Genomic DNA, 24332 nt, shown 5'->3' with positions numbered 1-24332 from the left:
TCTCATACCTACATATGCAAATGACTTCTCTCCGTTAAGAAAGCTAATCACATAGGGTGCACGCGCATAAATCTCGCCACGTGTCATTCGTGAATCACACTACTCAGGTGGTAATAATAACCCAGAAGCACGACCCAGGCTGTTATTTAAGTTCATTTTTGCCTCGGGCCGTCACACTTCTTACTCTTCTATGCAGGTGTAACTGTCCGGTAATTCCACGTATTACGATCCACACGCGTTATGTAGCCAGCTTCGCGTTGGTGAACCGAACCGAATGAATCTTTCCACTCTTGACTACTGCACCGATGGAGCAGCTTCCATTGCAAAGTTGTTTCATCAATTTATACTGGTCTTCACACAAGTATACCCCAAAAATAAGTTGACACAAATCTTCGAAACTTAAAATTCAAAAATGGGGATGAGTAGAAACGAAAAATTGACCCTCACAGCTTGAATTCTAAAATTGCAAATTCGTTGTCATTTATCGAAGCGGAAAAGAAGACCCCCCAACCAGCAGCGGACAACTTGAGGGGGCATTTTGTGCTCGGGATCACTGCGGGTAACGTAATAGAGGATGCTGGGGCGTGGGACAGGGTATCGGTAACTGAGACACCCTCGAGTACCGGATTAGGGATTAAATAACAGCGTGCAGTCAACCCCAGAGTCAACCGCGCGTACGCATTCATTCGGTGCATCAATTTCCCGGAATTTTTTTTGAATTCATGCCATGTTTATGAATTTTGACATGGTGTTGTTAATTTTTTCTCTATATATATCAAACTCAAATGCTGTAATTAAAGGGCTATACCTAGTCAGGAGTCCGAAAAAAGCAACTTTTCAAACATGTTTCATGAAAAGACAATTCCATTTATTGTTATAAAAATTTATACACATATTTGGGTAACATTGAAATTCATTCTGAAATTTTTTATTAGTAAAAATAATGATTTTCATAACTACTTTAGTCGATCTCCGGGAGCACTTCTAAAAAGGCGTCTTGCGGTGAGCAAGATATCTCAGGACTGGAAAATATTCAACGGCGAAAACGGAACCTTCGATCAAGGACTGAAAACTATACTCATAAAGCTTGGGTAAGAGATTTTGAAAACATAATGTTGAGAAAAACGTAAACAAAGTTTCAAAAGCACTTTCAAACGCTCTGGGGCGTCTTTGCAAATGTGCGCGTATAACTTTGAGAATATTTGTCGGATCGTCATGAAATTTCCTGTGCGTATACTTCAATGTATGTACGTTACGAAAATGAAATTTAAAAAAAAATTGTTTTTTCAAAAATCCCGACTAGGTATAACCCTTAAGCCTGAATTGTATCGAGTCAGCAATAAACGAGAAAAAAACGATCGAGATCATAAAACCTACGCATCTGTTTCCTGCCTATTTAACCTGTCGACGAATGTAGTATAGTGCGTAATCCGTTAATGTCGAAAGTTGTTGGATCGGAGGTTCGATCGGTAAAAAGACAGGTAAAGTCGACTGTGCCGGGTCTGTTTAGTCAGTCACTTGGTATGCAAGTGGCGCGTGGCTCACCTGCCTTTCGCTGGAGTTGATTGCTGACCACCGGAATCTAATTTGTCCGATATGTTTAAAATTTACCTCATCACATATAGCCTCGAATTATAAAGAGTCGAGGCGAGTTCTCGTAATTTTAAAACCTGATCTAAATGTATCCACCTCACGGGATATGTCGATTAACTGTGAGTCCACCGTTAATTCCGCCCGCTTCTCGAGTTTAATGTTCTTTCAGTAACGAGCATCGTATACTCATCACAAAGAAAGCGAAACGAACTTTACCACAATCTCTGATTAATTACTCAGCAAGTGCTTCGTAGTGGTACGTCAGAGTGTTCTAAAAGGACTGGTTTCATTCGGTTTAAAAATTTCAGTCATAAAGGGTTGGTCCTGGCTGAGTGAAAGGTAGTTTACTTCAAGAGAGTGTGCTTCGAAGGCTTGTCTAGAGCTGGTCTTATACATGCTCGAATGAAAAGACGATGCTTGAAAAAACCTCAATAGCAATTTTTCGAGATACATACCTACGCAGGTACTACACCACAAACTCTGAAGCACCATTTGTTTGATGCGTACTTACGAAAGGCTGAAGCCATCGTAGACCTGCTCCTTTTTACACTGCGACTCAAAAGACAGCAAATGCGCACTTACGCACGCACATACCGACCTGCCAACCTACCAGCCGCAAAATTTATTCAGCGACACACTCCGAGCAGAAGAGCTTTCGCTGGACTGGAAGTACGAAGCTGCGTCCTCTTGTTTTCACCGAACGCGCAGGAACATCTACTACCAACATTTCATGGATGTGCAGAAGCTGAGTGAACTAGAAATGATCAACGCGTGTCCCAACTTTGTCTGTCTTACACTCGGGTTGACACCCGCACTGCGGTGGTTTAATGGATACATAGGTCAGAGGTTACCGGTTCACCACATCCCCACGATGATGATGAGTCGAGTATTGTATGGTTGAATGTAACATTGGGCCGCGGTCGACATGGGAAATGGACACCTAACGTGACAACTTTCACTCCATTAAACAGATAATGAACTTCCAAGCCTACTCCCAGCTGCTAAATGCTACAGACTCGTTGCACTCGCTCGAGTCGACGAACTCGCATTTCCATGCGTGTATAATATTATAGAGGAATTTCGCAGAAAATTATATATAGATGTATGCAAACGGTGAATGGCTCGGAAAGTTGTCATGGCCACATGTATAGTGTACACGTATAATTTGACCGATCGTCATCGCCGCGTGATTGAGACAACATCCACACTATGCAAAGTGGCACAAAGGCGCTAACAAATTGATGGGTTAATAAATAAATAACTTAACCCGACTCAACCCTTTCAGAGTTTTAAACTTCCGAAGGGGTACGCGTGTGAAATTCTCTGCCTCCCCTTACAGTCGGGAGAATTCAAACTGGAAGGGGCGCGCGGACCGATAGAGCAGTCAAATCCCGGGATTGCCTTATAACGATTACGCAGACGATGCCAGTGAAGAATGAAAAAGCGAATTTCAAACGAGATCACAACGAGAGAAAACTTTGTTAATCTTGTTTAGCCGCCATTTATTCCTCCGTCTCTTGGCGCCCATCCTCTGACAGGCAAACCCCTTCCGTAGGATGGAATTCACTGAGGTAATTATTCAACCATCCAGTATTCCAGACTCCTTGAAAGTGCAGGAATAGCGGAAGTGAAAGTATCTGGTGCACATATATACACCACCTTCAGAACTTGCGCTAAGTAGAAATTTTAATCATTTAATTAGCCAAAAATTCGTGATATCAATTTTCTTGCCGCTTCAGTGACTCTGCTTTTTTTCTAACACTGCAGAGCGGTAGATGTTACAGAAAGCGAGGCGCATGGGCGTGATGGGGCACGGACGTATGCACGGCGTCGCGACGCCCTTTCTGCTTACCATTTCAATGGGAAATATCGAAGTGACAATCGGCGGAAAACACCGTTGACAACTGCGCAGCCATGCAGTCGTACGCATCTGTACAACGATACCCATGAGAATCTTTTTAACGTTTTCAAAGTACGAGACACACCCTCAACGCCCTACGCCAGTGACGAGGGACTTCGACGCGAAATTATATCGCTGACACTTGAACTGTGCGTTTAACAAGCAGGGACTCCGTGATGTTCATTTAGTGTAGTCAGGCACAATTTTGGTTCTGCTTGCCCAAGTATCGCAGCATCAAGGATTGGTCGTAGAAATTAATTCACGTTTTTTTCTCCCTTCCGAGGGTGTGTCGTTGACCATTTGATTTCGACGCCGATGGTGTAATATGTACATATGATATCATCGGCAAAATTTTCTCACGAGAAAATTGACCCGCTTACAATCGCAGTCAATTTGCAGCAACCAGGATTTTAAAAAAACCTTTCACAATGGATCGGCGCTGCTGTGCTCCGCCCACCGTTTGGCGAGTTTTAACACTTTAAAACAACCCTTCCGCCCTTCGATACCTACCCGCCGTACTTGCGTTTCTCGTCTCCGCTTACAGACCCCTGGCTGCATTGCAAACTGGATAGAAGGGTGACGCCGGGACGGTACGAAAAATTTATTTCTATGCCTGTGTCCAACTTGGTTCGTGGTTGTTGTACAGATCCATCCATCATTTCTCTAACCCCCCCATTAGACAGCTTCGCTGCGGCACGCGCCCACCCAACGTAGTTTCGAGATTAACTCACTTTAAATTTAACTGGGTACCCTTTCAAAATTCAACCTACACGCGTGCTCTACAATTGCTCATTACGCATATACGCGTTCCTTGGACGAACATACATTTTTCCTGTATTCTCTCACATCTCGGTGAAAAGTATTTCATACCAAAAAATCAAAGTAAGCCTACAGCAGGATTAGACTTCACGCAATCGCTTCGTCCTCGAGACGATAATCCAACTAGTGCATCGATCGTCTGGTGAATTCGCTGCAGGAATCGCGTTGCAAGTTTACTCGTTCATCGAGACTGATGGAATCAATAGAGCAAAACGTCGTTGCAAAGCACCTAACAAGCCCAGCAAATCGCTTTTGCACCAACTACCTGCATTGCCCGCAGATTCGCGCCTTCTTGGGGATAGAATCTCCTCGGCATGGTGGATAAAAGGGAATAAAGTTTTTGGTTGTATAATACATGAGGTATGCATCGGTTACGTATGTACACATTTTTATACACTAGAAACGAATACGATGAACAGTTGGATTATGCCAATTGTTCGAAAGAAAACCCAGTATACGTACAACGAAAGCTGTTGGATAAATTGCACAAGTCGATTACGGCGAAAGATTGTTTGACATTAGCGGGGTTGATGATGGGGTAATAGAAGCATTGATTACATCGTTCGAGGAATAGCTGCGTGGTCCAAAATGCCGAATAGAAAATCCCTCCCGCCTCGAGGATATGATCGCGTAGAGAAGCCCCAGGGTAGATAAGAAGCGTGTACATACAGTGCATACATGCATACGAAGGTTGATCCACGCTCTGGTCATACATATCTATATTGTTTATATTTCGCTTATTATTCATGATGCTAAGTTGGCCGAGGCCTGCTCTCGCATCGCCTCCAGGCACCGTACAAGATACCCGGTACATATATAGGTACGTACATATAAACCTGGTACACGTCGAAACGTATCGAAGAATCGTGCACGCCCAACGACCCCACCAGCTGACGATATCATCGGTGGTTTACCGGCAAAAATACCTTCGGCACGTTTGTAACGTTATACGTTACAACCGGACAGTGAGTGCAGCTCATGACCGGGTTCGAGAAAGAGGGTGAAAAATGTCTAAAGAGCTCAAGGCTAGCTCGACAGCTCACCGATCTATCCCCGGAAGTGAGACGCCGCCCCGGTGTGATAATTGCCTAGCAGGAATCAAGACGAGGATCGGTAACTCTGGTGCAAGTTGGATAGAAATCTGAAGCCCCGCTATCTGGTTCCGTGAGCGATCGTCTTTTGGTTCGACTAACGCGAGCGAGGAGAGAGAAAGAGAGAGAGAGAGAGAGAGAGAGAGATCGAGGGAGAGCCTCTTCGCGTCTCCGCGAAACGGAAATTACGTCTGGGTTTCCATCTCCGGTGTTGTGCCCAAGTTGGTACCAAGTTACCATCGCGTTCCCACCGCCTTCCTCGCGATTCACAACGGGGGAGGAAGCGAGCTTCGCGGAGTCAAGAGAGGATGGACCTCCGGGGTATGAGGAGGAGTTATTAAAGTTGTAACGCCGCGTCGTGGTTGGAAACTTCCCTACCGCTATAACCGGCGTAATCACGCTCGGATGACGGGGAGCCATGAAGAGATGAGCCACGATGCAGAGGATGCACGGCCCGGGCCCGAGTCTGGGAGGGTCCGGGTTCCAATCACAGCTTCCCAAAGTCGTCGAAGGGTTCGGGATCCAAGCCAAGGTACGGCTGAAGGGCAGAGTCGATTTTGAAGCCGGGTAGCGTGGACCAAGGGAGTTTGTGTAGAACAGCAGCAACGCCGGCATTATAGCCGGGTCCTCTCCGTGGGTAATAAAGCCATCTTGCCGAAGCCGCCCTCCGCACCTCCGCCCAACGTCCCTGCGCTCCCGGAGGAGGCCCGGAGGTGGTGGATAGCGATCTATACTGGTGCACCCCTCCGGCCGTTGCCAGGCAACGACTCAACCCCTTCTCCTTCTACCGGGTAGAGATTGCGCCCTTATCTAGCGAGATACCAGCCTCCCCTCTAAGCCCCAACCCACCCTTGCTCTTCTCTGGGGCTCTGCTCTTGCCTCCCTTGCCCTGCTGCCTACAAGTTTTCGGGCAAGATTGACGGAGGGGTGCAACCGGCATCTGATTCGATCTCGGCCGATAAAATTACCCCCACGCCAGATAGGACGGTGCAAGAATCTCAAGTTTATAGACAGATTTCCGGATTAAGCGATCGAGCTGGCTTCCTCTCCGGAAAGGATGGGCTTTGAATTGCTTTCGGTCACATGCTCAGCTGCACTTGCAGCTTCATCCTTCCGCGGAATTATACCCGGAGTGCCAGCGCCGGTATTTCTAATACGAGTACACTCGCGACAAGGAATCGGGACCTACTCGTCCTGATTCCGGGCTTAAACTCTTATCTTGGACAAGACTGCGGAGCGAGTACTGTAGCTGCGGCTTATTATATCTTTATATATATGTATAAAGTTGATTCGAAAGAATTGCTCGGTCGAAACGTTGGTTCAATCTTCGAATCTGATATTGCGTACAATTGAAAGTGAATGTCATGTCGCATGTCGCAATAATATCCATGCATACGTACGTACAGCGGGTATGAATATTATTTGTTTTGTGAGTAGCAAAATGTCATCGGGTGCAATATTGACGTTTAACAATGGGTATAATGCTGCCTTTGGATATATCTGTAATGGTATTCATGGGAGTGACTCGAACAATGAGTAATCAAGGCGAATCAGAAGTTTGAGTCGCATTGCAGTGGTAGCCGAAGATCGAGGAGCGCTGTAGCTGTTTGTAGATGGATACGTTGGTAGGTAGGTACATACTCGTACGTCTGGAGAGCATATTCCGGTTCGCAGAGAATCGAGCTCGGAACTTTTCTCGGCGATCCCGCGAATATAAATCAAAATCCCTAGCAATCCAATTTACGCCGGGTTAAAGAATCCCTCCTCGTCTCGTCGCCGGTCCTTTTCTATCCCAGAGGAATCCCGCTTGACCCGGTACTCTCCCTCTCTGTTATTCCCGTCCCGCCTCGCCAATTCGCCCCATCTCTCTCTCTCTCCCTCTCTCCCTCCCTCCCTCTCTTTCTCGGGAAGGGAAAAGGGAGCCAGGGAACTGATAACGGTTTGATGTATGGCTCAGTGACGTCACGGGCTGAGGGGCCGAGAACAGATTACGAAAATCGATAGGATTATGAACAAAGGAGTTTCGAAGCGCCATTCGAAAACGATCTCTGGTAACGCGACTGGAATTTTGTCATTTTGTTCCGAACCCTTTCCGCCGTTCCACCCTCGAACGTGTCACCCGAAGCCGGTATAACCAAAAAATTGAAAACCATCGGCAAACACGATTGCCAATTGAACAGGAAAAAACGTTTTTCATCGCTGATATTTACCGACGGTTTTATAACCAGCATACGAGAAGTGTGGATCGAATTTTTCGGATATTCAAAATCTTCGAATGACCGTCTATCAGTTCTCACATCCCTTCATTCTTGAAATCTTGATACGAAAATTATACGCGACATAACGTAACCTGATGTTATCCACGACAGTCTTTACTCGTTGTTTAGGATTTGAATCAGTGTTCAGATCGTCGCTAGAGAAGCAGAGGAGAAGGAGGAACAGAAAATGGCGCCGGATGGAGGGGCTCGTGGGGTTTGGAAGCCGGAGGAAGAGGCAGGGAGTGATTTAGTAAGATGAAAAGCCACCCCTGAGGCGTTATCTGGCGTAGACAGAGATTGCCTGTTCCTTAGGAAACCCCAGCGACGCTAGGAACAGAGGGGGTGAGAGATCTTTGGCCGCATCTCTCCGAGGCTTACACGGGCAATGATAATAATAAGAGAATAACATTTGGGTTAAGCAATAACCCTGTGTCGAAGATGTATTACCCCTGACACTTCTAGACAGTGATAATGAGTTCCAACTTCTTCGGGACCAATTTTATTATATACTTGTCATTGCCCTTGAAACATATCCCTCCAATAAAATTTCACCAAGCTGACATTGCCGAGTATCGAAATGCAAATCGTGCCGATAGTCTTTGTTCTTGAGGTTACCCGAATTCACGCTTCGGATGCGGATGACGTGAGTTGGAACAACATCTAGACAAACGGTGAAAATGGAAGCGAGCTATCTGCATCAGCGAAGAGGTACCAGCCGCAAACGATCAACAGTGGACGAATCACTGTCGTTCAGCCTGAGCGAGACCTCGGCACAAAGCAGCCGAAGGCTTCACGAGAGGACAGTGATCTTCCAAACACGCTGGGACTACGCTTTGGTGATAATCGGTCTTCAGACCGGAGTAAATCAACTGGCGTTCATATATTTGCAGGTGGAACGGTACGGTGGACTTGCGGTATTCGCGATATTCTTCACCCTCACCCTGGTAATATCACTACCGTTAATGGTCCAGCAGATGTTCTACGGCTTCTACAACAAGTGCGGATTCATGAAATTCTGGAACATAGCGCCGGTCGGTTTGGGAATCGGCATATCAATGGCGCTCTACAGCGTCTACGAGTGCGTGATATGGTCTCTGGTGGCCGGCCTGCTGGTACTGCACATGGCCCACGTGCCGTTCCAGAGCATTTCGGAGTGGACGAAATGCGAAACTACTGAAAGACCGGTAGGTATTCTCTGCTACGATGCTGAGTCAAAGCTTGCGGCAACCTCGTGCGAACTGTCTGCCTACCCTGGACGCGAATTCTACGAGAGAATATCGTTCCAGCCGCAAGAGAACGGCAAATTGAACGTCGCATGGTTCACTTGCTGTTGCGCAGTATGGCTACTCGTCTTCATGATAGTTTCACAGGGCTTTCGCCGCATGAGAACCTTACTGATCAGAGCCTCGGTGGCCGGTTTACTCGCCTTCGCCTTACTGGCAGTCTTCTTGATAGCCAGTGAAAAGAAACCGGGCACCGGCAGTGAACCGAATTTCTTCGCCGCCAAAGAAGCCCCCAGTCACAGCAGTATCATCTGGCTAGTCTGGCACGCCATTAGAGTTATCCAAATACCGCTCGGGACCCTCTACCAGCTGGGCAGCTACTCACCCCCAGGATCACCATTGCTCAGTGACGCCGTGATGATCCTGCTGTTCGTCTGCTTCTATAACTTCGCGTTTGTCTTCTTTGCACACGCTTGTGTCGTCTGGACAATAGTGAGCTTCAACGAGATCCGTGCAACCTGTGTGGCGGAGGACAGGTTAATTTTACTCTTCGCAGCCGTACCGACGGCGGTGTCATTTCTCGCTATGGGGAACGTATGGCTTTTCGTATACTTCGCGATACTCACGGTGAAAATAATAACCCAGATAGCGGTCACCCTGACTGCAAGCATAAACGCGATGTCGGAAATGTTTCACCTTCACCGTCACCGTCAACAGATCGTCGGCATAGTTTGCACCGTAACTCTTCTTCTCAACCTTCCGGTCACCATGATAGACAGCCGGATGTTCCTCAAACGAACCTGCCACTTCGTCGAGGTGATGGTGGACTTATGCATCGCGAGCATATCGTGTCTGCTGGTGGTTTCTCTCTACACCCTGACGCGGGTCTTCAACGACATGCACTTCACTTACAACGCGCGTCCGGTACCGTTCTTCAAAATCATATCGTACTTGTCCCCGGTTCTGCTGATTTTCTTCTTCATCAGCGGCATCGCGTCGGTTGTATCGATGTGGAGCGTGGACCCAGTCTTCAAAGAAGATCGGTGGGCCCACCCGTTCGTAATTCTAACGGTATTCTTAATCCTCGCACCGATACCAGGATTCGCTCTCTACATGTACGTAGTCCACCTAATGAAGCACAAGATCCTGGCGATGCTGCAACCCACCGTAAACTGGGGTCCCCCAGAAGCGGACGTGAAGCACGCCAGACTGAACTTCAACCCTTTGTACGAGCTTCGGTACAGGTCGAAAAAGCCTTGCACCCACAACTGCCTGGTGAACAATCTCCGGATCAAGATTGAAGTCGAGAAACGGGACTGCCAACGAAGGGACTTCTTTCTCAACGTCTGCCACATACCCAGTTATGCCGAATGGGACGACGATGAGGAGTGGCATTACCAGGGCGATATCATCGGGAAAACACGCGCCATTGACTCTGCCGGTCACTCTAAAGTTCTGGAGTATCCCACCATGGCTCGAGCGCAGGAGGTTTTAAACGTGAAACATGAAAGCGAGGAGGAAGATGGCGAGGAAAGCGGTGACGAGAAAGCGGGCCATGAACACGATGTGAATATTCATATGGAGGAGGAAACGAGTGATGATGAATTATACATGGATGTCAACCTTGATGAGGAATCTGAAGAAGGCCTTCGATTTGGGAACAAAACCGACGGGGTAAGCGTCGTAGGAAAAGAAATTGTTATCCCAGGGAATGACAGTCGGGTCGAAGAAGAACTCGACGTCATCTTTCCAGATTTGAATTCCTTCGATCCATCGAATCGAATCTCGCATACGACTCCGCGATACGTTGTCATTGAGAAAGGTCGGACGCTTCGTCTGAGACAGGAACAACGAATGGAAAATCTAGTCGAGCCGGTAAGCAAGCAGATCTGAGTAAGTATAATAAAATCTGATTGTGTAACTTCATTCCCTGTTTTTTTCACATTTCGCAGCCCCACGCCAGCAAAAAATTGTACAGACTCACGAAAAGACGAATGAAACGGCAGTCGAAAGCGAAACATTGTCATACGGAAACGGGGCTGAACAGTTTTCGGAAAATATTCATGCCCTGGAAAAAGAGTAAGAAATGCAAAAAACACAAGTGTATCGGAAAACGTTCCGACAATTGGGCAACGAGTCGTTGCAGCAACCCTTCAACCTCAAATGGTTCCTCCGACGACACCGAGGCGTTAAGTGAAACGGACCGTTGGCCATAAGACTGAAATCGAAAGGACGTGACGTCGGAATTGATGAAAAAGAAAAGTGTGAAACAAAGAATTGTAATCCACGAACATAACGTGAGTGAACCAAAATTTTCCCCTCTTATATCCGGCGAGTAAAATACGAGGTACAAAAATTACCAGCAGAAGCGTTAAGTGCAGCGTTCGGTGTGTGCCGAGTCCAAAGCGGAGAACTTTTTGCGAGGTTGGAGAAAAAGTTACGAGGGTAAAATTAATGCTAGTAGTATCTATATACCTGTATATAAAGGTTGAATCTCACCAAGGGTGATTGCAGGAGGATTGAAATCGGGAGAAGAAAACTTATAAAATAAGTTTAAAACACCGGCGGCGGAAAGTTGCGGTACCGTCACGTCATTCTGAACGTGGAATTAAATTTTTATATCCCTTGCTGAGAGCTCGGAACGATTGAAGAAGCTCCTTCTCGCCGTGCTATAATAATAAGAAATTCTCTCGCGGAATGAGCTTGTAAAAAAAAAAAATAAAATAAATAAAGACATACAGATTCTATAACCGTGCATAAAAATTAAATTCATTACCAAGTACATGATTTGAACGAAAAGTTAACGGCAACACTGGAGCCGACATTGTTTAATGCCTTGGGATTTATAACGGTGCCGTCCGTCCTACAGTTGCAAAATCGGAGGACTCGTATTACATCAGAGTGTGCAGATGGTGGCGATAGGAACGAAGAAGACGCCATCAAACGCACATCACGGGGAAAACGAAAGACGCGATCGTAAACCAGGAGCAGCTCTGCACGAGGGAATACGGTGTAAAACGTGGTGGATGGAAACATGGGGAGGGGGCGAAGGGCGAACGAGGAAGACGAAGTAGGAAGAATGGATAGAGGGAGTCATAAACCGAGCAATCCCTCGTAAAATCAAGTTTATCTCAACGATCCAAAATAGTTATCGCCGTAGCACGACGTACGCACACACACACGCGCACACACACACACACACTGTTCCCGGGATCGTTTCTCGAAAATCGTGAAAGCGATTGCTCGTCAAGAAGTATTAATTCTTCCCGAGGGAAAGGCGACGCGCGAAACACTCTTTTAGCGTAAATTAGCCGAGCGATCCAGCATCGTCGTAGTTAGTCCGAGATCAATGCGGTAACTATATGAGTGAAACGAAGAGAACCTCTATAATCAGATAGCTTGCCCTAATATCCCTCGGAACTCTTCGCCCCTAGACTGTCATCCCAACGTACACGTCTATCCGAGCTTGGTAGGTGTATATTTTCCAGGAGTATCTTGTATTACAACTATAGTCGAGTTCTCCCTCCCCTCCCCGACTTCCTCCGAATCCTTCTCACGGGCTATTCCATCCTTTTAACCCCCATGAGCCATACCCTGCACCCTATCTGATCCAACCGCGAACCTCACGAGAAAGTTTCGATTCGATTGCCTCGTTTCACCGAATCCACGATCCTAGAGTACATAGTGTATAAGCACATTAATTACCTAACGAACTGATAGTTTTTTACCACTTTTGTATAACGTTTTACTTGTTGATAGTGCTGCAAGTCCATCCAATTCTTAGATTCGTTACAAAAGCCTGTTCTGCAGATAATATTACTCTGATGATCAACTCTTTCAAAAGCAATTCGAAAAATGATCAAATCTGATTCAACGGTTTGTACCGCTTGTGGCCATTTTCTCAATTTTCACGCAGTCGTTGTTGGTCACAAACGGTACTAAAGTGGCCATGAACGGTACGTCCATCCTAATTGAATTTATCAGGTGTTCGTTATTGCGCACGTGTCGCATAAACTTCTGATTACGTTCAACCCTATCGATACGTCGATTCTTCCCCCCTTCCACTGTCTATTCTGCACACCTACCCCCTTAAATGTATCAATCAAATTCATCCGCTAGCATATTCTGCAGCCGTATTCGATATTCAAAGCAGCCGTGATCGTGTCGTCCCTGCATCGATACGATCCGTGTTTGCATATCAGCTATAATGCAATCCGCCCTAAAGTTACGTACACCGCTGGTGAAAGCACGTGGATATAACGTAATTATCCACGTGCCAAACGGTCGTATGAATATTATACTTAATATTGCAGCTGTAGAAGATTAGAATCACGGTAAAAAAATTAAAAGATAAAAACTCTAGTCAGGGTTACAAACGTAGAAAAGATATTTGTCGTCGAAAGTCTCAACGCATGTACACGTACATAAAACTACACAAAGAGTCTCCTGAAAAGAAATCTCTCAAGTATAAATCCGCGTTCGCAATGAACGAAACTCGGATTCGGCAAGCAAGGGGTGGAGGCCAGGCAACAGTCACGGTCGAACCTAAGCGGTGCAAGGAATATGAAGGCAGCATTGTAGGGACGACGATATCGGTAAGCAGAAATCAGTGTGGTAGTTGAATGGATGGCGCCAGTCCACCACTTGCTGCATCTCCGCCAGCGGGCCGCACAAACTCTTTAGCATTTATGCCTGGAATCGCGTCTGTCTGTCTGCCCGAAGGCGCTACCGAGAATTCTCCCAACTTCATTAAAATATCACCATCAACACTCTCCGCGAGCGTTTCTCACATTGTTGAACAAGGACTTGGCAAGCGTGTCGGCCAAAGAGAGACGAAGATGGGGAAAAATTGCCAAGACAAATTTTTTCAATACACTCGCGATTTTTGCCCGATATTTCACTTTCCCTTTATCGTACCGCGTATATAGAAGATAAAAATCGTTAGAATTCTAGTTCAACCACGAAAGAAGCGGAACGAAGGAGTTTGTTTATCGCAATTGCGAACTCTCTCAGATACATGAAAGCACTCAAGTAGCGAAGCGTTGCACCACCGCGTCTAAAGCATATACAGAGCATATTTTCAGGTTGAGAGAAGATACGTGTAGGTTCTACATTCACTGGGCAACTTGTGCCACATGATGTACAGCCTCTTGTACGCATGCGGGTACATGTGACAGTTTTATTTCATAGTAACAAAGTGGGGGGACCACGCACGATGTACGAGGAAGTTGCTTTGGTTTTTGCCGCTCGAGTAATTGAGCTTGTCTCGTCTGAAACAGATCCACCAAATGAGCTTAAAGGCGCCTCTTCCATCCTACCCTGCGGATACCAACAAACGTCCGCCAATGCGTCCATACACGTGGCAATAAATATTCAACTCCAAATTCTACCGCTCACGTCAACGAGGAACCAGCTAAAAAAATTAACTACGTAAACGAGTCAATATTGTTCCCACCATAACGTGCTAGCCAAGTTGAGCTGGTAACGAGAAAATAATAATAGGTAAAGATAATTTACGAATATTACTTTTGTACTAATTCTTCTGTTATACTTTTGAACAAGATATAAACTGGTTTCTTTTCAACTATGAGATTCCATACGCGCGTACTCGTAGAAAAGATATAAGAATTCTAGACATCTGGTAGGAAGTTCAAAAAGCAACCCTGCAGTCGAGAGAGGTAACGATGGGAGATGGGATAACTCGGTTCGTTAAAATAGATGAAATAAATGCCGCGTTTATAACTCTCTGCGTTGCTCGAAACAAACAACGGTTATTGCTTCGCAAACTACGCGCATCCCCTGCAGACGATAATCACTGGCAACCATTTGGCTATGATTATATTACTGCCACGTTAATGTAGCATCATTGCAGGCTTAGCCGTAACAAATATTACGGATGAACGCAACCCTTTTATGGTATACCTAATGAGTTCCAGATTTCGATTATTTTATTTTATTTATTTTTTTACAATTTTTTATACTTGTTTCTCTTTTCATTCAGTTTTGATGGTTCGTAGTGTATGGTAACGGTACCGGCTGGTCCTCTGTGCTATAATAACAGAGAAACTGCGCGCAGGTTTTATCTCATCATTGTTCGACAAACGCTGGAAATTACGCTCATTATATCAAAGATCCATGCCGAGATTTGCTAAACAGATGTCTGGGTAACTGTTTAACCGTTCGCTAGCTCGCGTAGATATTCGTCATGGTTAAAACGGCATTGTTCCTTTTATTGCCCACCATAACAGCGTGGAAAAATTCAACCACTCGGTGAAGAAGAAGGAAATTGAAGTTCCGGAAATCTATCGAACAACTAATAATTACGCAGTAATACGTAAATAATGACTCTCTGAAAATCATCCGACTTCGGTTTTATGAAGACTCCGATGAAGTGTTTCTCGGATTTTTCGTATAAATTTTACATACGAATTTTTCCACCGTGACGTCAAGACAAAGAATACATTGCGTGGTTTTAAATTGCGTCGAGGCACCAAAGAAAGATTGATGAGGCGAAGCGGATCTCTATCTGCTTAGATTGCTATTCACAGGCGGTGAAATGTAGGTATAAAGAGTGACATAGGAAGAATGATGCGAATACGAGACGTGAACACACGCACATACGTGCAGAACAAATTAAACGTAATTAACGACTCAGACGAGGAAGTGCGGCTTGGATTGAGTTGATCTGATAGTCGGGTCTCCATGAATGCATCAAAGGAGATTTGATGCAAACTGCATCTCGCACATACGCACGTTCAATTTAACTTGATAAATAAATGCTTTCACGGAACGTAATCAGATTTTTTTTCATTCACCGCGATGCTGCCTGTGGCGGTGTAATGTAAGTATGTATGTACCAAATCAAAGAGAGAACCGTATGAGATTTTATTAATTCGTCTTTGCACGATTTACATGCCAGCAGTTGGCTTTTTACGACGACTCGCAGGACAAAATAACTGCAAACCTTACCGAATAAATCAAGAAGAAAATATTACCCGGCACGCGATCAACTTACAGGTGCTACATAACAATCATTATTCAAGTCACATTGAGTATCTACTTATGGCATATGTATTAAAGTACCGATATCGCCACTGTAATGGACCATAATTCAATCGACGTTACATTATATCGTTATACTATCAGATTGAAGCGACGCTCTGAATTGATGTTATAATATACGATACCGCCTCTGCACAGATCAGGCATAAAATAATAATAAACTTGAACTAACGATTCTCAAAATAAAGAATAACTCCGATTATCAGATACTTTGAACCTGAAGCTATGCAACGAATAAAAATCTAAATTTCAATAATATCTTTTAACAAATTGTAAATATTAATTTCACAGATTATGAAACAAGTTTTTGAGGGTTTCTTCAGCGCAACCCGAATGATACGGGCTCTCTAATTTATTTACACGAATTATTGTTTCGAATGCAGGAATAATACGTTCATGTCACCCCCTCGAATTGAATTTAGATGAGAAATCCACGTCGTCTATATTTACTCCTAATCTTAACTCAATGATCTAACGTGAATTCCGGAATGCAGTAATTACGGATTTGTACAGACTTTTACCTGCTTAATTATGGCAAGATTACATATACATATAATGACATTGCCAACAGGAAAAATGCGAATCGGTAACAATACCTTACGGAGCGAAAATTAACAGTGAAAATTTTTAAAAAATCTTACAAAGTTAGCAGTGGCGTCACCTAGCGAGAATTTTTTATTAACCATGGGATTCGTAAGCAAACCTTAAGATACAAACGTCATTTCTATTACCGACAGATGTGAATATGACAGGTGATAACACGGCGCTTAATCGGTATGTGAAAGCTGTCGGTAAGAGTTCCTCCATCATCTTATCGATGCATCGAGGTCGGTATAACAGTTACCATAATGATATTACAGAACGCAGACTAGCCTGCGATTTTAATTAATGAAATTTCAATAGAAATAAGTTACATGCCAATTTCAAATTTGCGCAAAAATGGCAGGATGAATACAACGATGCTTACCACTCCTGAAGTATGATCAACGATCCTGGTAATGATAGCAGGTATGTATGTACAATGAAGAGGTGTTCACGGATCTAGATGATGAATTTTCAAATAATGCTGCCGTGTTTCCCCGCAAAACCATGATACCACTGATGCGATCACAAGATTACCGGTATATCGAATTATGGCACCAAAGTTATTCTGCCCGAGTTATGCAACAATTTCGTATACTGACTGCGCAAGAACTTAAACAGAATTTTGACTGAAAACTCGCAAACAGAGTAACCGAAGGTCAAGTAAAACGAGATAGACTAAACCTGCGATCTGTGATTGTTTACTCTGCCCGATACACACATCGCGTTCGTTGACTAAAGATATTTCAGTCAACGTCACATTGTTGTATAAAAATTGTTCCCATTACGTACTGAATATATCACTGCAACAATATATATACTTAGAGCATAATTTCAATGCAAAGTTAGTCGATCTGCATGCCGATCATGATCAAACTAACAGGCAAAGATTCGAAGAATATTCGAATTGTATGTTTCGATCAAATGAACGAGACTTTCCACATTAGGAAAAGTTCTGCTTGCCGGTCGCTGCTCACGTCCCACCGATTGTCTCGTTACTGTCCATTACAGAAACAAACCCCAACTTACAATATACAGTCAAGGTATCATATCAGCATATTCATACCCACTATAGTGACTACTGCACGCAACCGAAACAAAAACTCGTCGAGACGAAATTCTGGACGCCTTCAACGAAATCGCTCCTGCAATATTTCTGAAAAAACTTCACCAGAGGGCAGTAAAAACATGCTCAGTCAGATTTCTTTCACAAATACGACGCGTTCGACGGTCTCGATGAGTTTGTTGATCAGCGATTGACGTGCGTGCACTGATATACCTATATATGCATACATGTATGTAGTATATAGTATACCTATATATCGGTGCATGCGTGGTACTTTTACTATTTTTTCCGGGGGTTTCGGTTTCGGATTTTCAGTCGTGTGTCGCGACCAAGACACGTCGTGTGGCGGGCGGGCATTGGCAGGCATGGTGATGGGTGAAAGACGGGACAGCCGTGAGGTGCTGACGATATTATTCCTGTGTATAATGTGGTACATCGTGTCAAGCAGCAACAATGTAATCGGCAAGATGTTGCTGTCCGAGTTTCCGTTTCCAATGACTGTGACGATGGTGCAGCTAACCTCAATCACCATTTATTCCGGCCCGTTTTTCAATCTCTGGGGTGTCCGAAAGTACGCAGCTGACATATCGTGGCCCTATTACTTTCGCCTTATCGTGCCCCTCGCCCTCGGCAAGTTCTTCGCATCCGTATTCAGTCACGTCAGTATTTGGAAGGTCCCGGTCTCCTACGCCCACACTGGTACGAAATAGAACTTTGTTATGAAATTGACTCATGCACGCTTTCTTCGTTCCCGGAATATTCTACAGAGATAACATCTAAGTTACGAGCCAGTCAATTATCAACGACAATAAATGTGTCAAAGAGTTCTCATTCACTTATCACGATGCATGTGCGTTAGCATGTGCGTTTACCAAAGGCGCCGCAAATCTGCTGTCTGCTGATAGTGACAGCTGTTATCTCAGCTGCGGTCACACATACACGTGGTTACTGCGTGGTACGAGGAAAGAGTCTGCAATAAAGATTATACCGACGATTGCTAAATAGCCGCGCTTTGCTTGATAGGAAAATCGGAAGACTGTTTAATTTGGAATTACTCATGACACGTGGCTACGAAAATTTCAGGTGAAATGAACAAAATCGGTTCCAATATTGAAGAAAAAAAATAACTGGTCGAAAAATAACGTGGCAATGGAGAAAACCTATTTTGCAAATACCTGTACATTTCCTAATCTTGAATACAAGAATATCAAAGTAATCCAATATTATGCGGTAGCCTCATATTCATATTCTTTTGTGTGTACGTCGTATCACGTAACTGAAAAGTCACCTTTCGTCGATTCTTACTACCATTATGCGAATTTGATTCTTATGAAAATTTGGGTTTGTCCCAGTAAAGGCTACAATGCCCTTCTTTACGGTGGTCCTGTCGAGGATAATTCTCCGTGAAAAGCAGACCAACACTGTCTACCTCAGCCTCGTTCCTATCATTGGAGGAGTAGCGATCGCCACCCTAACAGAACTTAGTTTTGACATGACGGGATTACTCAGCGCCTTAGTCGCTACAATGGGTTTCTCGCTACAGAATATATTCTCGAAGAAGGTAACAAGTGAAATATCGCATATGAATTATCAAAGACAAGTTCACTGCTCTCCATAATTACTTATCTTATCATAAACTTCCAGGTATTACGTGACACGGGGGTTCATCATTTACGGCTTCTACATATCCTTGGACGATTGGCTTTGTTTATGTTCTTGCCAGTTTGGTTAATGTACGACTTCAGAAGTCTTCTGCACGATCCTGTAACGGGGACTAACGTCGAAGTCAGTTATAAAGTATTAATGCTACTTTTCGCCGATGGTATTTTGAATTGGCTTCAGAATATCATTGCTTTCTCTGTATTATCTATCGTCACACCGCTTACTTATGCTGTAGCCAGTGCCAGCAAAAGAATATTTGTAATTGCCGTCAGTCTTTTCGTTCTGGGTAACCCGGTCACAGGACTTAATATCTTAGGTATGACTTTGGCCATATTAGGTGTCCTCTGTTACAACAAAGCTAAATATGATCAGAGACAAGCCAAAAAAAAAGAATCTTTGCTGCCAAGGTACAGTTTTCCCATTCGAAATGGCACCACTCCGTTTATGGTCAATGGCTGGCAGGATGACAAGCATCAACTGCATGCCGTTTAGTTTAAATAAAATTCAACTACCTAGTTTTTTTTTAATGTTGGATTTTTTTTCAATCATTTCTTAGGCACAAATAAATTTAAGCCCACCAAATAAATCTTCAGCGGTAAGAAGGAAGGAAAAAAAACAGTATTTTATCATCAGTTTTATCAAAACTCTACTCGAAATAACAGTGTAACTTTCCTTTCACCCGTTTTTTTCTAACATAGAATATCAAGCTAAATACTTATCAAATATTAAACACCAGCTTTATCTATTGTTAAGTTGTTAGTTGGTTCGAAATACTTCGCATAAGTTTGTGCCTAACGAAATACATTCAGAAGAAAATATTTATTTTTAGACCTAAGTACATACCGTGAATAAGTTTGGTACGCAAGATATTGAACGGACAAATCTTATCTACGATAATTATATTTTACAAAACACGAATGAAGTGTTTACAGACAATTGTCTAAAGACAAGATTTCTTTTACTAATGATATTGGACAATTTTTAAATAGAATGTACAGTTGTATAAGAGAGAGAGCAAGAGGGAGAATATGTTACCCTTGTGTGTATGGACGGAGAGAGTGCAGAAGAGAAGAGTTGATTTTAGCTCAAAGCAGTCTGTAATATATATATTTTTTATAAATAAACACACGCGTACAAAAATAGATGAGTATTGTTTGATTCGTAATTAATTACCTTCCATCCTTTCTCTCAGTCAAATTGCACGAATATTAATAATCGGGATAATAATATTATATCTATAAAGTTTTCGTAATATTCTGTGGAGACAGAGGCCGAGCTACCGTTAAATCCAGCCTAGGACCTGCTGCAGCGATCAATGGGACAGCTAAACAACAGTCACAGTCTTCGGTGCTCGCATCATTGACTCGCAAAATTCGATCGAAAGGTCTTAAAACACCGTCACACGGTCCGCCAGGACGCAATCTGTTAATGTAGACACCTCGTTCGTACATTCCGTCGGATACAGAAAATCCGAAATCTTCATAGACGGGATCCTTGTGAAGAGAGACGTGAACTATCTGTTGCGATCTGTTGTCAGTACCATTTCGCCCAGGAGATCTAAGATTTTCGATTATCGATTTCAAATTTATAATTAATCCAGTAAGAAAATGATTCGTACTAACCCTGGGTACGGAGGCATGGATAAATCGAGTTGACCGCTATCCACAGACGCAGTTTCCCAAAGTCGTAGCAGCTCTGGTCCTGGACCGACACCTTCACCAGCGTCTCCCCAAGAATCTACGGCACTGTCTACACTCGGAAGACTCTCTCTAGCAGATCTTAAATTGCCTCCCGAATACTGTGGCTGCACAGTATCATTTCCTATATTCGATTCCCTGCGAAGATTTATTGTGAAGGAGTATCATACGAGTAGACAACTGAAAACGTGGGTAAATTTTGGGAATTTATAACTCCATAACCAGCGATTAAATTCGATTCAAGCCTGTTTTATTCACAAGTATGTAGATGGGGCTTCATTCATGTATTTTTTTTATTGGAATCAATTAATATGAAGCATTGTTATTAACAATAACGTCAATCATTTTGCTCAGTGACGTATTTTGTAATTCCCACGAAACCTCGAAAAGGACTCGAGCTATTTAGTATAAATTTGGAGACAGTACACTAGGATAATTGTTCCTGTTTGCCACAATCTGACTTTTTTTAATCGCATGACTGTGTCCAAATTTTGAGTAAATCAGATGAGCCATTTTTGAGATATCACGAGCACCGCAAAAAATCGCACCAGATAAAATGCCTGATGTTATTGTCAATAATAATGCTTAATACTAATTGATCTTGATAAAACCTGTTATGTAAATGACGTCCGATCTACATACTTTTAACTAAATCTAACGGTAACCAATCGAATCAAATTGTTGATTGGTGACGAAATGAAAATTCTCAAAAGTTACCAACTTTTTCCGTTATCATTTACCCCTCAATTATGGAAATGTGAGCAATTATGTATCTGAACTGTGGTTCAACATCAGACTCTACCTTCCATCAGTGACCATATCTGGTTTTCTTATTGTAAGAGCTACGACCGAGCTCCCAGGTCTATGTAGGAGTTGAGCAGCTTGCCGAAGATCTCCTGAATTCAGTTTTTGACCATCTATAGCCAACAGTCTATCTCCAGGTGCCAGACTTCCAGTTCGGTGGGCTAAGGAGCCTTGACGAACTTCAGCAATAGCTAAATCTTCGTTTACCGTTAGCCCCAGGTCGGGTTGCCCGCCGAGCGGTCTCGCTACCCTTACTGTGAACACACCAGAACTGGGGACTACCGCCCCTCCGACTTTGTATTCTGTCACCAACTCGACCTGATGGTAGAAAAACTTGTTATTCACCAAATTACACCCTGCATACACCTCTGAGAAGATACGTTTACCTGAGAGGCTTCTAAGAGCGCTGCAACTTCTGCTGGCTGTAAATCTCTCAGCATTCTTCTATTAATGGCAAGAACCTTGTCTCCAGGGAGGAGAACCCCGCTTCTCTCAGCCGGACCACCGGCTTCCAGCAGGTCTATTACATACGATAGACGGTCCTCCGAGGGCCTCAACGATAAGCCGAGACCTCTGTGATCAGGTCTCAGGACCACAGTCAAACTTTCCTTAGTGTACAATGTTTGCGTAGAATTTTGCTGAGCTTGGGGCTGAGCCCTCCTTTTGACTGTTCTGGACGAGGCACTCGGAGGTCGGGGTAAAATTTGCAATCTAGCTATCCGACAATTGTCCGAAACATTGCGGAGTAACTTTGCCGCAGTCACTGCATCTTGAACAGGCATTTCATCCACCGCCAAAAGCCGATCGCCCGGTTGAAGTGCTCCGCATCTATCGGCAGTACTGGCTGGTCGAAGACTCTCGATGCAAACGCCGTTCGGTGTCTCTCTGACGGTCAGTCCTAGTTCTCCTGAAGAAAAGCAAGCAATTCAAATTACGAAATCAACTCTGGTCGTAGTACAAATTCACTGCCAAGCAGATTGACAGCATTCTTGTTTAATTCCTATATTTCAAAGAAATTACCTGAGAATCCGCGCTCTAGTTGAACCAAAAGTGGCCCTGATGTAGCTGCACGGGCCTCTTCCATATTTGCGACGTCATACTCGATGGTCAGGGAAGCTACGAGGGCATCGGAGCTTCTTCTGAGAGCTCTTTGCGCCTCTGCCAATGTGAGGCCTCGCAGTTCAGTCTCATCGACTGCCAGCAGTCGATCGCCGGGTCTTACTCGTCCCTCTCTAGCTGCAGGACCGTCTGCTCTAACTCCGGTAACAACTAAGGCTCTGGCGACTCCACCTCTAAGTGTAACACCGAGGCTTCCGCCCTCCCTCTCGACCCTGACTTGAGCTACTTTTGAGGAGACGCTAGAAGGAGGCGGACTGGATCCCTCTCCCTCATCTAGAGCCAAAAAATTATTTGGATAAAATTGCTGCTGGCACATTTCATCTGGACGGGCGGAATCAGAGCTCGCCGAAGTTGCCACGCTTCCTGGTCTCGCTCGACTCTTGTGCGAGCGCATACTGGCCAGTCTTAACGAACTGAACATTTTTATAGCTGAAAAAAGTTTTTTACAAAACTATTTACTCAAATTCATGTTTTTACGTTCTTTTTCTTTTCTTTGTTTATTTTCGTTTCTAGGAGTAATCACCGATACCAGACTTTTACCTATTAGCATGCATAACTTTTATTTTGTACACTGATTTAATTTATATACGTATATATTAATATGATCTGTTATATTTATTAAATTAAGTTCACTAATTATTATTATTCAACAATTATTTTAAATTCTATTTTAAAAATAACATTATTTTTTTTTTCCCTTCTTATAAAAATATGTACACATGGATACACGTTGTATCAAAATATTCTATACAAAAACGAAAAGTTTTATATTGACAAAGTTTTATCACGCAATTTTGTAACTCGATGGGTGATTATATATATATATATGTATATCTTTTTTTATTTATTGTTCTCGAAATCGCGCACGGCGGTTTATTTGATTTGAAATTCGTATCAAATAACGAAGAGAATCTTTGCTCCAAGAACGTTGTTGCAAGGCAAAACTCCTTAGAACTGAGCAGAGGAGTGTAACAACTCGGTATGAGTTCAAAAATAGCATCAATAGGGCCGCACCTAAAGGCAGACACGAAAAATCTATTTATAATAGAACACCCTCGCTTTTACGCTCTCGGGATTACGGGATGCATTTTGCGGCCCTGCAGGCGCCCCGCAGTCGCCCTGCAATCGTACAGTAGCGTGAAATAAGTCTGTACTTCTCGTTATCGTCAGATCCGACTTCCAAGTACATACATGCATGAAGCATATCACGTATGACGCATCATTCTGACCATATTCCACATTGCCCGTCTGTAAATCGAATTATTCTAATCATTCCGTTACCAATGTGCTGCAATATAGATCAGAGGAAAAATTTATCGTCTTGCTGCTTCGCGTTCTCGGTAATTATCATGATACATGTGTTACCTTAAATCTATACGTACTACTTACAGTACGTTTCACTAATTGATTGAAACTTTACGAATTAAATTGTAAAAATATGTAATACACAGGTATC

General features: G+C 43.7%; 2 protein-coding genes across 4 annotated transcripts; one reads left to right on the top strand and one right to left on the bottom strand.

The window, feature by feature from the left end:
* Positions 1 to 17777: 17777 nt before the first annotated feature.
* Positions 17778 to 20398, top strand: LOC124181644 (solute carrier family 35 member E1 homolog). Its single transcript, XM_046568389.1, has 3 exons — positions 17778 to 18293; positions 18947 to 19155; positions 19239 to 20398. Exons 1-3 carry the CDS (start codon positions 17822 to 17824, stop codon positions 19746 to 19748), a joined length of 1191 nt encoding a protein of 396 aa, XP_046424345.1. The 5' UTR covers positions 17778 to 17821; the 3' UTR covers positions 19749 to 20398.
* On the bottom strand, positions 20065 to 24207 carry LOC124181642 (glutamate receptor-interacting protein 1). Of its 3 annotated transcripts, XR_006870522.1 has the most exons (6): positions 22778 to 24207; positions 22144 to 22664; positions 21756 to 22075; positions 20879 to 21091; positions 20430 to 20813; positions 20065 to 20351 (listed from the first exon to the last, which is right to left on the bottom strand). XR_006870522.1 is itself a non-coding variant. In XM_046568386.1 (5 exons), the coding sequence occupies exons 1-5, from the start codon at positions 23295 to 23297 to the stop codon at positions 20492 to 20494; spliced, it is 1896 nt and encodes a 631-aa protein (XP_046424342.1). In that variant the 5' UTR covers positions 23298 to 24207; the 3' UTR covers positions 20065 to 20491. The 3 variants fall into 3 exon arrangements, 2 of the variants coding, with proteins under 2 accessions (XP_046424342.1, XP_046424343.1); XM_046568386.1 differs by having other exon boundaries at positions 20065 to 20813; XM_046568387.1 differs by having other exon boundaries at positions 20065 to 20783.
* Between the last annotated feature and the right edge of the window lie 125 nt (positions 24208 to 24332).

The sequence above is a fragment of the Neodiprion fabricii genome, chromosome 4 (genome assembly GCF_021155785.1).
Source record: "Neodiprion fabricii isolate iyNeoFabr1 chromosome 4, iyNeoFabr1.1, whole genome shotgun sequence".
NCBI lineage: Eukaryota > Metazoa > Arthropoda > Insecta > Hymenoptera > Diprionidae > Neodiprion > Neodiprion fabricii.
Note: the sequence above shows the minus strand (reverse complement) of the source record. Positions and strands in the feature narration are given on the sequence as shown.